Source organism: Myotis yumanensis, unplaced genomic scaffold (assembly GCF_028538775.1).
Source record: "Myotis yumanensis isolate MYYU_CA2020_CCGP unplaced genomic scaffold, mMyoYum1.0.hap1 SCAF_2, whole genome shotgun sequence".
Taxonomy (NCBI): domain Eukaryota; kingdom Metazoa; phylum Chordata; class Mammalia; order Chiroptera; family Vespertilionidae; genus Myotis; species Myotis yumanensis.
In genome coordinates, this window is record NW_027223753.1 from 132610808 (window position 1) to 132627325 (window position 16518).

Below are 16518 nucleotides of genomic sequence, written 5' to 3' on the forward strand. Positions count from 1 at the left end.
TCAGCTCCAGTGTGTACAATGCAGCCATAACTATTCATCAGATATTTGAGCTTTATCTATCTTTGAACTAAAGAACTACTGTGCTGCATGAAGAGTTACATGCATACTATGTAATTTTATATTATTTAAGCAATTTTTAAAAATTTATTGATTGTTGAGAGAAAAAGAGAGATTTGTTGTTCCACATGTTTATGCATTCATTGGTTGACTGGTGTATTGTGCCCTGACCAGGGATCAATCCCACAACCTTAGGGTATTAGGACAATGTTCTAACCAACTGAGCTACCTGGCCAGGTCTATAATTTTATGTTCTGTTCAAAGAGTTGATAGACTATAGATATCATTCATATAAATTTTAAAAATATACAGCAATTTATTATGTTTTACATGATATAAAATACCTCTAGTGGGAAAAAATAGTTTATTCTCTAAAACTGTCAATGAGACATAAGATACATTCTTAATGTGAATCACAGGTTTAGGAGTGATAGAACTACTTTCTCCAAAGACACAATAGTAACTATGTCCCTCTGTTGTTACTCTTTCATTAAAATCTATTTTAGTTTTCATAGTTCCCTTTATCCTTCAATAAACAGTCACATTCTGGCAACTTATTCCGGTAATTAAAGTTGGAATCATTCATTCTTTCCATCATTAAGTTCTACTTTTTCTAATCTGGAGCTTGTGTGACCAGCACAGTCAAATTTAAAGAATGTACCCACTCCCAGTTTCCACACCCATCCCAGCACAATCTGGTAGCTCATCCTCGTGGAATCCAATAAGTAACTGATAAGATTCATGGGCTGCTGTCTGAAAATGTGTCCACTTGTTCTCTAATTCAGTAAAACTACTGGTTCAAATGTGACGCCAGTGAAAGAAACGTGAAGCCGAAGCTGGTGCCCCTGAGGAGTTGTTTTGGAATAAAGCTGTAAGGCCTCCCACTCAATTCAAATTAATAGGCCACTGTCTCTTCTGCTTTCATTAGGAAGAAACAAAAACAAAACAGTATCTGCTATAATCAATAGTACTCAGTCTCATGAACCTTTGTTTAGGTTTACTTCCTTGCCTTCCAAGAAAACTAGATATTTAGACACTAGTTCCTGATGACACAATTAAAATTTACCTTTACAAACATAAAAATGAAGAAATGTCATTTGTAGCAAAAATTCAAATTAACTTTCTTATGTTTTTTCATTATTTAATTTCTAGACAGCAACAGAGGTAAGAACTTTTTAATGTGATTTATATCACAAGAGAATCTTGTTTTCTCAAAAAAGGACCTTTTTAAAATTCCAAGAAGGTCAAACAAAGTACCATAACATAATTAAGGTCTGCCCATCATAAGTAAAACCCTTCAACTATTATTGAAATGTAAGTATAACTACACCCAGGAAAAAGATGTTATCAGCAGACTAAAGATGACTTAAGGGCTCTTTTTGTTTTCCAAAACTGATGGACATGTGTGTGCTCTGATATCATTGTGTTTAGAAACGGCTTCATCCAGATCCAGCTGTACACCATTCACATTCACTTCCATGCAGCCATTAAAAAAGGCAGTCACTGGCGTGGCACTGAATGGAACAACTGTAAGAGAGAATATTAAAACAATTAGTCCAAGACGTTTACCATCTTATTTGCTTACACTTAGAGGAATCACTCAAACTTCCCATTTCCAACCAAATTCTACCCCTAAGGGAAAAGTTAATAATGCAATTCTATTTAATAAATTTATATAAGAGAGTCTGTGTGTATAAGGCACCATGCATAGCACTGAACTCGGCATACATGAGTTCCTTTCATTTCATAAACACAATCAGTTCCACCCAAACCTAAGATAAACACACTTGGGAGAAATGAGCACATTCTTACTTATAATGTGGAACTTCATTATTGTCTCTTTAAATCCGAGCAACAGTTTAAGTACTGTTAAATCAACTCTAAATTATAGTTACTTAGAAATCTTTTTTAGATGCCATGATAAATATGTTTCTTTTATTATTACTGGAATTAAAGCAAATTTCTTTATTTTCCAAAGAAATAGTTTCTTGCTGAGCACACACTGGCAGATCATGATAGGGAATTTACTTTTATGTAATATTTGGTTCTAAAAAATAACAATTTTAATGATGCTCCAGTGAATAGTTTATGGCCTCTGGGGCTTTCTATACTTTCACTCTCTTTATCAAATTTAATACGTAGGTAACATCCTTGGATTCCTAAGAACTACAGTTCACGGTAAAAACATCTATCTATCTGTTGTTTTTTTTGGCATCTCCACTCCATGAATCTTAATTCCCAATAGATATTCTCAGTCCTTACTCTTCTTCCTCAGTACCTTAAGCAAATATATATATACACACACATATATATACACATACATACACACATATATATGTATATATGTATGTACATATATACATATATGCTTTAAATTTTGTACTCTAACTTGACAATACACTTTTCTGTGGGCTTGTATGTATTAAGAAACCCTTTTAAATGTGGTTGAGCACTATGGATTATGCCACTATTATAAAAATACCTCAGAATGATCAATTTTCCCTGATTTTTAATTCATAACATGCAATTTAATATGCCTATTTTGCATAGCAGTTATAATTTACCCATCCCACAGTTTACATACACTCTTAATATCTCAATTTTCAGTTCCCCTTAATTTTTCCTCTTTTTTCTAAACCCATCTCGCCTGAAGTCAGTCTTCAGTGCTGTTGCCAAAGTCCTGGAACCACTGAAGTTTTCATAATTTCAATTCTTTTGAAAACTGCATTCAAATAATTTGTGAACGAGGTAGTAGTGGGTTTCAATGTAGAATTTACTCATTTGAACTCTAATTATAATTCCTAATAATTAACCATGCTAACTTAACTAACTTCCTAATAATCAACCAACTTTACATAGCTATCTTTATCTGTCTATTTATCTATAACTGTTAGAGCCTATTTATTTCTATTCCTCCAAAACCCAGATATAAATTCCATATATGGGAAATGAAGATCCTGATCAGTTAAAGTAATGGAATGACGGTTACTAAAGTCCAAACATCAAACTCAGAATTCTCCCCATAAGAGTAACCTGAAAAGGTATTTGAAAATTATTTTAAAGAACTTTCTGCCTCAAATTTTTTTTTTTTTTTTGCCATTTAAAGTAAAATATTTATGCCAATTTCGTATTTTCTAATATTAAGTTAAAGATGAACCTGCTTTGCCTCCAGTTTTTTCCATCTTGGTGTGAAATCCCCACCCATGCTACTGCTCATGCCGGATGCCTAGGAGATCCTACCCCAGTAATCATTAAATCCTATTAATTTCATTTATCTTATACATCCCCCAATCTAACCACTGTATACCATCTCCACTGCAATCACTGTGGTTCAACAGCATCCTCATCTGTAAAATGGGGTAATAAGAGTACCTACTTGACAAAACTATTTTGAAGATTCAGTGAGTGGATACATTTGAAGCACTATGAGCAGGTAGTACGGTTGTTGCTGCTGTTATTAATACTGTGCCTTCATCTGGACTACTTCAGGAGCCCCCAACTCATCTTTTTTGCCTCCCATCTGTCCATCTCCACTCATTATACAGGGTGCTATATTGACGATATACAACTTGCTTGTCTAAAACTTTGCAATGATTTTCATAGCTCTTAAAATTAGACTCAGGACCCTGTCCCAGGACTACAAACCTCCTAATTCCCCGCTACCCCCACCCAGTTCAGAGCCTCTTCCTGCACTGCCATCCCCCTGTTCAGTATGCTTTCACCATGCTGATCTCTATATTCCTCAAGCATGTCAACCCCTTCCCATTTTTCCAGCACATAGACCATTTTATTTGCATATTAATGCTAATCCCCACCCCCACCACCTGATTAAATTATTTTAATCCTTCAAATACCAGATTTATATCTTGGGTGGGGAGAGGTAGAAGAGGTTAAAGGGGGAATAAATGGTAATGGAAGGAGACTGAAGTTAGGACAATTTTATCTTTTAAAATTTTTCTAATTACTTGCTTAATGTCTGCCTCTGCCACTAGACTGTAAAACCCTTAATAGCAGGGATCATATCTGTTTATTACTGTATTCCTAGTGCCAGGATGTAGATTCTTGAGAAATACTGGGTGAAGAATGGATGAATTGAAGAATAAATATTGAATTCACAAGACTATTATGAGGATGAAATGAAATAATAAATTCTTTCTGGCTAGGATAGCTAAATGAGGCAAAATGTGGTTAGTTTCAGTTCATATTTAAAAAAATAAACAAAAATGTACAATAAAATGTCAATTCAAACCATGAGGAAAAGAATAATGGATACAGGAATTCTGTTTTCCCCTCCGATGTCCTTTTACTAAAATTACGTATTTAAAATACTATTGTTAGGTTTGATCAAATAATTGAATCACTACCCCTCCCCTGGGAACTGACCTTTAGGCCACTTCAGAATGCACATTCCCTTCCCCTTAGACCACATTCCACTTGCTAAGGCCATTCTCTCTCCCTTCTGGACTTTCCCAGGATCTGGACCTGCACAGAGAATACTCTGCCCAGGAAAAAAACCCGCCTAGAGTCCTTTAAAAATCTCTGACTCCCTGTATTTGGGTGCTGGCATCATTTTGGGGCTCAGCCCATCTGTTATCCAGACGACCTAATAAATTCATAATCCCTCACCACTTTGGCCTCATGCGTTCCTCCTTTGGTGACTACCTAACAACTATCACTGTGATTAAAAATACACTTTTTAAAACTGAAGAAAAAGCAGATACCTGGAAGGCCACCCAGGTAAGTGGCTACTTTTCCTTTCATTGCTTTGTCCAAGATGCCAAATTCTCTTTGAAGATCTTCAGAGTAGATGATGTCATATTTAAGTGGAGTCACCAGCTCCAGATTTGTTCTGTTGATTCTGAATTCCAGATGAGATTGTTGACTGGAACACAGACTTAAGGCCTCTATCCGGTATATCACCGTATTTTCAACAGATACCAGGATATCCTAAAGAACAGGCAGACTCAGTATAAGCAAGTACTGATGGTAATACTACTTAAGAGTGATTTAGGGTTTTTCAAACTCAAAAACTGAATTTCAATGAGAAAAAAATGTATGATAGAGCTTCCAAATATAAAGGAAAACATTACTAATTATTATCTCTCTATATAAAAGGCTAATATGCAAAGTGTCCCCACGGGAGTTTGGGAGACCAGGAGTTTGATCGCTGACCATCGGGGGTGGTACGGAATGAAGGAAGACCCTGCTGGCAGCTGGGGAAGGAAGGCCCCAATCAGCCCTGATCTCTGGCCAGGCCTAGGGACCCTAGCCATGCAAGAATTTTGTGCAACGGGCCTCTGGTAATAATCATAATTTTAGAATATACATTAGTTTTATAAACTTCAGGTTTAGCTAAGATGTAAATGTATGGTGACTTCTGAAAATTCAATAAACCATCAGAGTTGTGATACCAACAACAAGAACCTAAGGTAGTGTCTTAAGCAATGTTTTTCTATTTATGAACCTTCCTCACTTCAAGACTTGCATATATATACACACTATTTGTTAGGAAAAAAGACTTGGAAAATTTGAAGTACTTTAGCAAGACTGAAGAGATTTTTGTATCACCTAAGCAATCTTATAGACTTGGGGAAAAGTAAATGAGTAAACCAGGAGAGAGAAACAACAGGGATCACCAGCAGTAAGTTACAGAGTATTTAACAGATGATTCTCAAAAGGAAAAATGTATTTACTTTGCTGAACTTTTCAAACTACTGATACACAAAAGTACTCAACTTGTGGAGTGTGATTTATGCATATAGCTTATTTGGGTACAGAGGAAATGTTAATGTGAAGAGAGAAAATAAAATCAAAACTAGGGAGATGCAGTTCTAGATGCATGCTTCCCAGATGGCAGAGAGAGTCTGAAGTGCCTACTCAGGAATCCAAGATGCTTATGTTAAGTCTATACATCTCAAATACAGGTTACTCAAGAAGATCTGTTACTGTGTTACATGTTCCAGACCCTTGAACTCGTTTAGACTTAAAGATGGTCAGCTGAAAAGATGTTCCAGAATGATCAGTAGTGTGTGGAATAATATTATAAAACAAAGTACACAGATCCTGAGAAAGCAATCTGACATGCCAAAACAGGGAGCCATGGAGACAAATGGCAAAGAGATGACATAAATATCAAAGGCATGGTCAGCAGGAGCATGAACGTAATGTTAAAGATAGGAATTCCATTTTGTTTATTAAAAACAAACAAACAAACAAAAAACCAAGCAAACAAAAAGCTGTGATCCCAGTATGGTAAGCTCCTGTGGTGGTAGATTAGAGATAAAAACTCAGCAGGATCTTTTCAGGTTGCTTACAGTTGACTACCAGAAACTCCTCCAGGTCATCTTTTAAGTTGCAAACAACACCTTTTTATTACTACAGACATTATTCAATTACATATCTCTTTCTAAAAGCTCCAGAGAGCATCCACGCCAACCTTGGCACAAATGTAAGCTTCTTGCTGTAGCTTGTTGGAATCCACAGTGGGTAACATGAGAACAGAGCTATCAGCCTCTAATAGAAAGTGGAATAATACAGATCTTCTGATAAGTCTCATGTTTCCTTTGAAGCAGCGTTTTTCCTGTTCTGCCTCCTAATTTTAAACCAGAGTTGCCAGCAAGAAGCCACGTGAACTGCTTTTAGTTTTCTCTAGTCTTTCCTAATTTACTCGTGGGAGAAAAGATTACGTGTGCCAGAAAACACAAGCATTATAATTAGGCACTGAATAGCTGAGAGCAGATTGTAGTCAGACTCACTTCTATTGTGCCAGTACAGACTAATTCCCATGATTCCTCCAAAATTCTGAATAAGGGTGGATCCCTATGTACTCTGGAAAGGCTCCAAGCAGCCTGTGTGTGAGTCTGCTTAATCTTAGCTACAGATGCAATAAAGCTTTTCAATTTCTCACCCTTACTTCTGGGTTCAGACCTCAGAAATAAGCCAGCAAAAAAGTAACAATAATGAATATCTATTGAGTCCTTAATGATGTGCTAGAGATTGTATCAAATACTTCACATCAGTTATCTCATTTAATCATTAGAATAGCATTTTGAGGTAAAGACTGCTATTATATTCATTTTACAGATTTAAAGAAAAAGCAAGGATCATAGCCCGGCCGGCATGGCTCAGTGGTTGAACGTTGACCTATGAACCAGGAGGACATGGTTTGATTCCTGGTCAGGGCACATGCCCAGGTTGCAGGCTCATTCCCCAGTGTGGGGCATGCAGGAGGCAACAGATCAATGATCCTCTCTATTTATTGATGTTTCTATCTCTCTCTCCCTCTCCCTTCCTCTCTGAAATCAATAAAAATATATTTAAAAAGAAAAACAAAAAACACGGATCATAAAGGGTTAGAATAAAGTTACCTGAAGCTTCTCAGAGGAGGAGTCCACCAAGGACAAGGCAAAGGGCACCGTGTCACCTGAAACCAAGGCAAACATAACGCCAGTGCCCGTGGATGGACGAATATTCAAAACCACATTTACATGCCAAGCATCAGGGTTTGATATATTATCTGTTTAAACAAACAAACAAAAATTAGGATCAAAGTACAGCAGAAGGAATTATTATAATCTCATTACTATTCAAAGCCATTTTTGTGTAATACTAGAGATTTTAGTTCTTCCTGCTCAATGACCTATATAACCTAGGCAAAACAAAACACAGAGAAAAATTAATGCAGGCAAGAAACACATAAACAAAACCCCATCTTTCTGTTCTTCCCAGAGTGGAATTCTGGACCGTGGCATTTAGGATTATCATGAATTTTCCCTGCTTGCTCTTTAAGAGCTCTTCCTTCTGCTTTGCATATTCACCAATGCTCAAATCTCAGGGTGGTCATATTTTAAAGTACACATTTAGAAGGAAATTCAACAACTTTACTGTAATATCTGAGGGCAAATTTGGGCATAGCTGTCATTACAACATCACCACTTCCCATCCATAAAGAGGTGAGGTTAGAGCAATAGAAAGGAAAAATATGATTTCTATGCATAGGGGAGTTGGGTAGTTTGATAATAGAGAGATACTCTTAAGTCAACAGCTAACTTTGACATTTGATAGAGACTCTTCTGTTATTCTCTTGCATAATACCTAACATTCTTTTTCTTAATTACTAGGTCAGTTGCCTACCACACTGCGATACATGTCTCTACCATCATTGTGTTTTCCGCAGAAGTCACTCAACACATATTTGTTGGATTAATGTTTCCAAAATTGTTTGATTCCTAAAAATATTAGTTCACAATCTGAATGCAGTCTTCCTCATTTAATAAAGTAAAATATAACAATAACTCAAATACCACTTAGGGGCTTTGAAAGGATGAATGTGAATGGAGAAAATAATTTTCCTTTGACAACATGTTCTTCCATTTAGCCACATCTAATGCTATTATATTTTTTCATTATAATAGTCTAATTCCCCCCAAGAGAAAATACTTTTTATATAATCATTTTGAATTAAGTAAATTTAAGGCAATAACAAAGTCAAACTAAAATGAACGTGCAAATGCTCAGAAACTACAATGTAAAATTAAATATTAATTTAAAAGTAGATCTCTTTCAAATTACCCATAAAAAACTAATTACTTATTAAAGTTCTTTTTTTCAGATACAATATAATTCTTATTTTCCTCTTTTTCTGAATTTTTTTCTCAATTCAACAAATTGTTGTAGGCCAATTATTTTCCTGTATTCAGTCACCAATCCACTTTAAATATTAAAAAAAAAAATCCTTTAGCCCTAGCCAGTTTGGCTCAGTGGATAGAGCCCAAATTGAAAGGTCATCAGTTTGATTCAGTCAAGGACACATACCTTAGTTGCAGGCTCAGTCCCTGGCCTGGTCCAGGCATGTGCAGGAGGCAACCAATCGATGTGTCTCTCTCCCATCAATGTTTCTTTCTCTCTGTCTCTCCCTCTGCCTTCTAATCTCTCTAAAAATCAGTGCAAAAATATCGTCGGGTGAGGATTAACAACAACAACAAGTCTTTATTTACAGAACAGAAATAAAAGTTTAAAGCTCTGTATTAATTTATGTTTAAAAAAAAAGAAACAGAAAGTATTGGTATAAGGCTCTTCCGTAAAACTATAGTAAGTCTTTTTCAAATTGAAAATAAACACAATTAAAATATAATGTTTTCTTAAAGCAGAGATATCAGATTGAGACTAACTTTATAATGTAAACTCTTAGTAGCTCAAATACGGAACTCATAAAACAGAAAAAGACAAAGAACCCAATAAAATAATTAAGATATACCATATGGAGAGATACTCAACTTTAGTAAAAATTGGGATAATACTATTTAAAACTATGTATAAGATTTAATTTATGAATTCTCCAATTGAAAAGAAATCTCAAGTATAACCCTGTTTTTTCTGTTGGTAGAAGTAGAAATTGACAAAAATCTTTGGAAGAGAATCTGATCAAACAGTAAGAAGTACATTTGCATAACCTCTGAGAGAAATAATCTGAGAATATCCTAAAGACTTAATTACATAAAGGTACAAGGATGTATGCCCAAGGATACTCATGGAGGAATTATTTGCAAAGGTAAAAGCTTGGGATCAGTCTGGCAAGTCTGTAGAAAACTGGAAAGAGCACTGTCCCCGCCCTTACAACATCAAGAGCCCAATTATCTACATAATCACAACTTGTCTTGGCAGAGCAACTAATTAGAAACCTAATGAAAGACAGGTGCTTCCAAGGAGGGACAGGATGAGAGTACTCACTTACCCAAGGCAAACACTACAGACTATACAATTTGGTAAGAAGAATTTAGCTTAAAAAAATGTTTTTATCTTTATTGTTGAGACTATTACAGATGTTGCCCTTTTTTCTCCCATTGCCCCCCATCCACTTGGTTCACGCTGGGTCACAGGCCTTTACTACCCTACTGTTTGTGTTCATAGGTACTGCATATATGCATATGTTTTTTGGTTAATCTCTTTCCGCCCTCCAATCATCCTACCCTCTGAGATTTGTCAGTTTATTCCATGTTTCCATGACTCTGGTTCTACTTTATTCATAATTTATTTTGTTCACTAGATTCCCCGTTCGTTTATTATTTTTAGATTCAATTGTTGATAGATATGTATTTATTGATTTTTTTATCTTTTCTTCTCCTTCTCCTTCTTCTTAAAGATTAGCGTTCAACATTTCATGTAATACTGGTTTAGTGGTGATGAACTCCATTAGCTTTTTTTTTTTTTTGTGAAACTCTATCTTACCTTCAATTGTAAATGATAGCTTTCCTGGGGAGGGTGAACTTGGCTGTAGGTCCTTGCTATTCATCACTTTGAATATTTCTTGCCACTCTCTTTTGGGCTGCAAAGTTTCTGTTGAGAAATTGGCTGACAGTTCTATGGGCACTCCCTGTAGGTAACTAACTGCTTTTCTCTTGCTGCTTTTAAGATTCTCTCTTTGTCTTTATCCTTTGGCATTTTAAATATGATGTGTCTTGATGTGGGCCTCTTTGGGTTTCTCTTGTATGGGACTCTCTGTGCTTCTATACTTGTAAGTCTATTTCTTTCACTAGGTAGGGGAAGTTTTCTGTCATTATTTCTTCAAATAGGTTTTCAATATCTTCCCCTCTCTCTCCTCCTTCTGATACCCCCATGATGTGAGTGACAGTATGCTTGAAGTTGTCCCAGAGGCTCCTTACACTCTCTTCATATTTTTGGATTTTTTTTCTTTTTGCTCTTCTGATTACATATTTTTTGCTTCCTCATATTCCAAATTGCATCCTCTACTCTACTGTTGATTCCCTATCAATTATTCTTCATTTCAATTCGTGTATCCTTCATTTCTGACTGATCTTTTTTCATGTCTTTGGTGTTCTCACTAATTTCCTTGAAATTCTCACTGCGACCCTTGAAGCTCTCCTTCAGATCCTTCAGCATCCTTATTAACTATTGTTTGGAACTCTGTATCTAGTAGTTTGCTTATTTCCATTTCATTTAGTTCTTTTTCTGGAGATGTCTTCTGTTATTTCATTTGTGACACGTTTCTTTGTCTCCGCATTTTGGCTGCTTCCCTATGTCTGTTTCTATGTATTAGGTAGAGCTGCTATGTCTCCTGGAACTGGAAGAGTGGCCTTCTGTAGCAGGTGTCCTGTAGGACCCAGTGGCTCATCCTCCCCAGTCACCTGAGATGGGCACTCTATGTGCACACCAGTGTCAGCTTTGTGCACAGTTTTATTGTAGTTGAGCCTTGATTGTTGTTGGTGGAATTGACCCCCAGGCCAATTGGAGGAACTGACCCCCAGGCCAATTGTCTGTGAGGACCAGCTGCAACTACAGCAGAAGAGTTGCTATGCAGGAGACACCCCTATGGAGCAGGACTTGCTTCAGTGGGGCTTTGGTGCTCACTGAGTTTGCCCCTTGAGTGTGTTGCTGGTGGATGTGTAAAGCTGTAATCTGGCATGGTCTGAAACTGTCCACCAGGTACATTGGCTCTGGGGCCCTTTTGGAGGTGCAAAGCCAGCCACTGCCTGTGCCCTGCCTGGGGCCACTTATCGGGAGCTACAGAGTGATCTGCAGATGGCTGCTACTTGTGTTGGCCTTAGAAGTGCCCAGGAGAACCCAGCTGTTAAGCAAGGCAGGCTGCTGCTAGTGCTGGGCTTGGGTCCTCTTATTGAGAGGTATGAGGCACGCTAATGCCAGCTGATGCCTATTTGTGATATTTTAGGAAAGTCTGAAGCCTGATCCAGGACAGGCTATTCATATGGAATAGCTGCTGCAAACAGCTTGGGGCTGCAAAGTGAGTGGGGTGGTATCTCAGGGAATCACCATAGTGGAGCAAACAGTGTGAGCCAGGTTGGTGGAGACTTGGATATGGTGCCTGCCAGTCAGGGGGAGGTCTCAGCATAGGAACAATGACCCCTGCAAGGACCCCTGTCTGGGAGAAAGCTGTCCCCAAGTTCTTGATCTGATGCCAGACAATCCAATTCCTCCCGTATGTCCCTGGATCCTCCCAAGCCACTGCCTCAAGCACTGGAGCTCAGAGGGAGTGAGTCTGAGTAAGTCCATGTGCTTCCCTTTAAAAGAAATTGCCTGGGACTCCAGCAGTCTCCCTGTCACTCAGCCATAATCCCTGCTGGTTTTTATAGCTGAAGTTTCGGGGGGGGGCTTCTCTTCCAGCACTGGAACCCTGGGCTGAGGAGTCTGGTGTGGGGCTTGCTCACCACTGGAGGCCTCTGAAGCCTAGATATCCCTCCTGATTAAAAACATGCTACACATGGGTGTCGGACCAAGCCAGTCCACGCCTTTGCCCTTCCTACCAGTCTCAATGTGCTTTCTTCTTTACTTCTCTAGTTGTAGGACTTCCATTCAGTCAGATTTCAGGCAGTTCTGAATGATGGCTGTTCTGTATTTTAGTTGTAATTTCGATGTGGTTGTGGGAGGCAGTGAGTACTGGTATTTACCTATGCCGTCATCTTGGTTCTAGAACTAGGTAAAATTTTAACAACTTGCTAAAGTCTTAGTGGGAGCTGGTGTGATAAATAAGCTCTGGGAACTGCAGAAACACTATAAATTCATACCCATTCACAGGCTTTCTACACAGACCTTACTGGGTGCTCAAGAGAAAAACTGGGGGCAGAGAAAGAGTTTAAAGAGTGCCTTTTTCCTAGTGCAGGCCTAGGAAAGAAAAGCAGCAACCAGCAGGAAAGGCACAAAGTCCCACCCAGATCATTCTCTGTGTCTTCCACACAACTAAAGCTATAAAGCATGGGGGAAAAGTCAAAAACCTGTCACCATTAGGACACATATGAAGACCCATGTACCTACAGATTATAGAAAGGAAACAAGAAAACAAAAACAATCTACCATGAAGGAGAAACAGAAAAATACCTGAATCCTAGACATCTCCCCACTGCTATGAAGGAGATAGACAATGAAAAGTCCAATCCTGAGCCCCAGGAATACAACACTCACCCAATGTTATATAGGCAGTTAGACAAACATGAGCAGAGCAAGGATGATGGGCCAGGTACAGAAACTCACCAGACCAGAAAGCCCTAGATGCCTAACAAGGAGCAAAACTGGGGGGGAAAAAGAACCTCATCCCCAGGGTAACCTTTCCTCCCCTAGTATATTGCTGGTCATGCAAGTTTAGAATACCGCCCCCCCACCACCACCGCCCCCGAGCAACCTTTTCCTTCCTAAAGATAACATCTAGGCCTCAGTTGAATTTCAACTCCAGACCCAAAAAAGCAGCTAAACCAGACAAGTGATGCTATGGACCAGCTACATTGACTAATGACCCCCTGCCGTGGCACCAACCAATCAGTGGATACCAAACCATGACAGGGCACACCTGGAAAGCTGATGAATATTCTATTGAGACCTTCCCCTGAGACCTCCCCTAAGATTTCCACCTGCAAGAGAGAGATAAGTATGCTCAGAATGAAGGACCCAGTGCTTTCTCCTTTAAGTAAAGCACATGGACTTACTCAGAAAGCACACTCCCCTCCACCCGCCCCTCCAGGGGAGTACACATGCACTATTCCCTTCGCCCTCCTTTCTTCTAAGGGTCCCACAAGTCTTGCAACCACGGGAGCAATAGGCGGCAGCAGTTCGTCCAGGCCTAACCGCCAAGCCCTGTCTCCAAGCCCTCTTTTCTCTGACTTCTCAGTGAGCCAAAGCATCCCGGCGTAGGCTTTCCTATTGCTTCTTTATGCCCTTCTTTGTTTTACTGTCCTAAGTATATTTTTGCTGCAGCCAGTAAATTCTTACTTACTTTGCTACACTTTGTCTCTCGATTGAAATATTTCCTTCAAGAAGACAAGACCCGCCGAAACCGGTTTGGCTCAGTGGATAGAGCGTCGGCCTGCGGACTGAAAGGTCCCGGGTTCGATTCCGGTCAAGGGCATGTACCTGGGTTGCGGGCACATCCCCAGTAGGGGGTGTGCAAGAGGCAGCTGATCGATGTTTCTCTCTCATCGATGTTTCTAACTCTCTATCTCTCTCCCTTCCTCTCTGTGAAAAATCAATAAAATATATTAAAAAAAAAAAAAAAAAAGAAGAAGACAAGACCCGAGGTTTCGTCATCTCCCCGGTAACACTAAGACTGAATCTGTACCAGAATAATAGAGAATACTCCTCCCATCTCCAACCTGCAACCCCCCAACCCCTCTAAGCGGCTAGCAAATATTAAGGAATGAGTAAGAACACTCTGCTGGGTGAGGCAAGACCATGCAGAGACACTTTCTTGATGATGATCATAAGGAAAATACCTAGCCTGGCCCAAACTGGCTTAGTGGTTGAGCATCAACCTATGACCCAGGAGGTCATGGTTCAATTCCCTGTCAGGTTGCAGGCTTGATCCCCAAGAGGGGGCATGTAGGAGGCAGCTGATCAATGATTCTCACTCATCATTGATGTTTCTCTCTCTCTCTCCTTCTCTCTTCCTCTCTGAAATCAATAAAAATATATGTTAGAGAGAGAGAGAGAAAGAGAGAGAGAGAGAATACCTAAACCTTAGGACAAATAAGCTATTAAGAAAAATCCTCTTCAGCAACATAGCAGGATACAAAATTAACACCCAGAAGTCTATGGCATTTTTATAAACCAATAATGATCTCACAGAAAGAGAAACTAAAAAATCCATTGCAACAAAAAAAAATTAAGATACCTAGGAATAAACTTAATTAAAGAGGTAAAAGACTGGGAAAACTATAGGACATTGAAAAAGAGATAGAGGAAGATATAAACAAGTGGAAGAATATACCATGTTCATGGATTGGTAAAATCAATATCATTAAAATGTCCATACTACCCAAAGCAATCTATAGATTCAATGCAATCCCCATTAAAATACCAATGGAATATTTCACAGACCTAGAACAAACTCTCCAAAAATTTATATGGAATAAAAAAGACCCCTAATAGCCACAGCAATCCTGAGAAAGAAGAACAAAGTTGGAGGGATCACAATACCAGATACCAAGCTATATTACACAGCCACTGTGCTCAAAATTGCCTGGTACTGGCATAAGAACAGACATATAGACCAATGAAAAATAACAGAGAACCCAGAAATCAACCCAAGCCATTATGTTCAATTAATATTTGACAAAGAAGGCAAGAGCATACAATGGAGTCAAGACAGTCTCTTTAATAAATGGTGTTGGGGAAATTGGACAGATACATGCAAAAAAATAAAAATAGACCCCCAACTCACACCATACACAAAAATAAACTCAAAATGGATAAAGGACTTAAATGTAAGACAGGAAACCATAAAAATACTAGAGGAATCCAAAGGCAACAAAATCTCAGACATATGCCGAAGCAATTTCTTCACCGATACAGCTCCTAAGACAATGGAAACTAAGAAAAAAATAAACAAATGGGACTACATCAAAATAAAAAGCTTCTGCACAGCAAAAGAAACCATCAACAAAACAATGAGAGCCCATTGCATGAGAGAGCATATTTGCCAATGTTATATCCGATAAGGGTTTAATCTCCAAAATTTATAGGGAACTCATACAACTTAACAAAAGGAAGATAACAATCCAATCAAAAAATGGGCAACGGACCTAAATAGACACTTTTTGAAAGTGGACATACAGAAGGCCAAGAGACATATGAAAAAATGCTCAAAGTCACTAATCATCAGAGAGATGCAAATCAAAATGACAATGAGGTATCATCTCACACCTGTCAGACTGGCTATCATCAACAAATCAACAAAAGACAAGTACTGGTGAGGATGCAGAGAAAAAGGAACCCTCGTGCACTGCAGGTGGGAATGCAGACTGGTGCAGCCACTGTGGAAAACAGTATGGAGTTTCCTCAAAAAGTTAAAAATGGAACTCCCATTTGACCCATTAATCCCACTTCTAGAACTATAGCCAAGAAATCAGAAACACCAATCAGAAAGGATACATGCACTCCTATGTTCATAGCAGCACAATTTACAATAGCTAAGATATGGAAACCGTCTAAGTACCCATCAGCAGATGAGTGGATTAAAAAACAGTGGTACTTCTACACAATGGAATACTACACTGCTGTAAAAAAAAAAAAAAAACAACCTCTTGCTATTTGCAACAGCATGGATGGATCTGGAGAGCATTATGCTAAGCAAAATAAGCCAGTCAGAGAAAGATAAGTATCACATGATATCACTAATTTGTGGAATATAATGAACAACATAAACTGATGAACAAAAATAGAGACATAGAAGCATCCAACAGACTGTCAACTTCAGAGGGAAGGCAGGGGAAGGTGGAGGGGGACAGGGTAAGAGATCAACCAAAAGACTTGTATGGATGCATATAAGCATAACCAATGGACACAGACAATAGGGGGGTGAGGGCCTATGCTGGGAAGTGGGAGGAGGCTAGGAGAGGTCACTTGCGGGGGGAGGGGGAAAGAGACATATGTAATACTTTCAACATACAGAATTAAAAAAAAAAACCCTCTGGATTACCAACTGCTACCCTAAGCACAAGA

At 38.6% G+C, this 16518-nt stretch overlaps 1 protein-coding gene across 1 annotated transcript in view; it reads right to left on the bottom strand.

The window, feature by feature from the left end:
- Positions 1-353: 353 nt before the first annotated feature.
- Positions 354-16518, bottom strand: part of PROS1 (protein S) — an 83378-nt gene continuing 67213 nt past the window's right edge. Inside the window, exons 13-15 of the mRNA XM_070406037.1 lie at positions 7425-7573; positions 4779-5004; positions 354-1584 (exon numbers count right to left, since the gene is read on the bottom strand). Of these exons, the coding sequence (XP_070262138.1) occupies positions 1424-1584; positions 4779-5004; positions 7425-7573 (536 nt within the window). The 3' untranslated portion in view covers positions 354-1423. The remainder of the gene's footprint in view (positions 1585-4778; positions 5005-7424; positions 7574-16518) is intronic.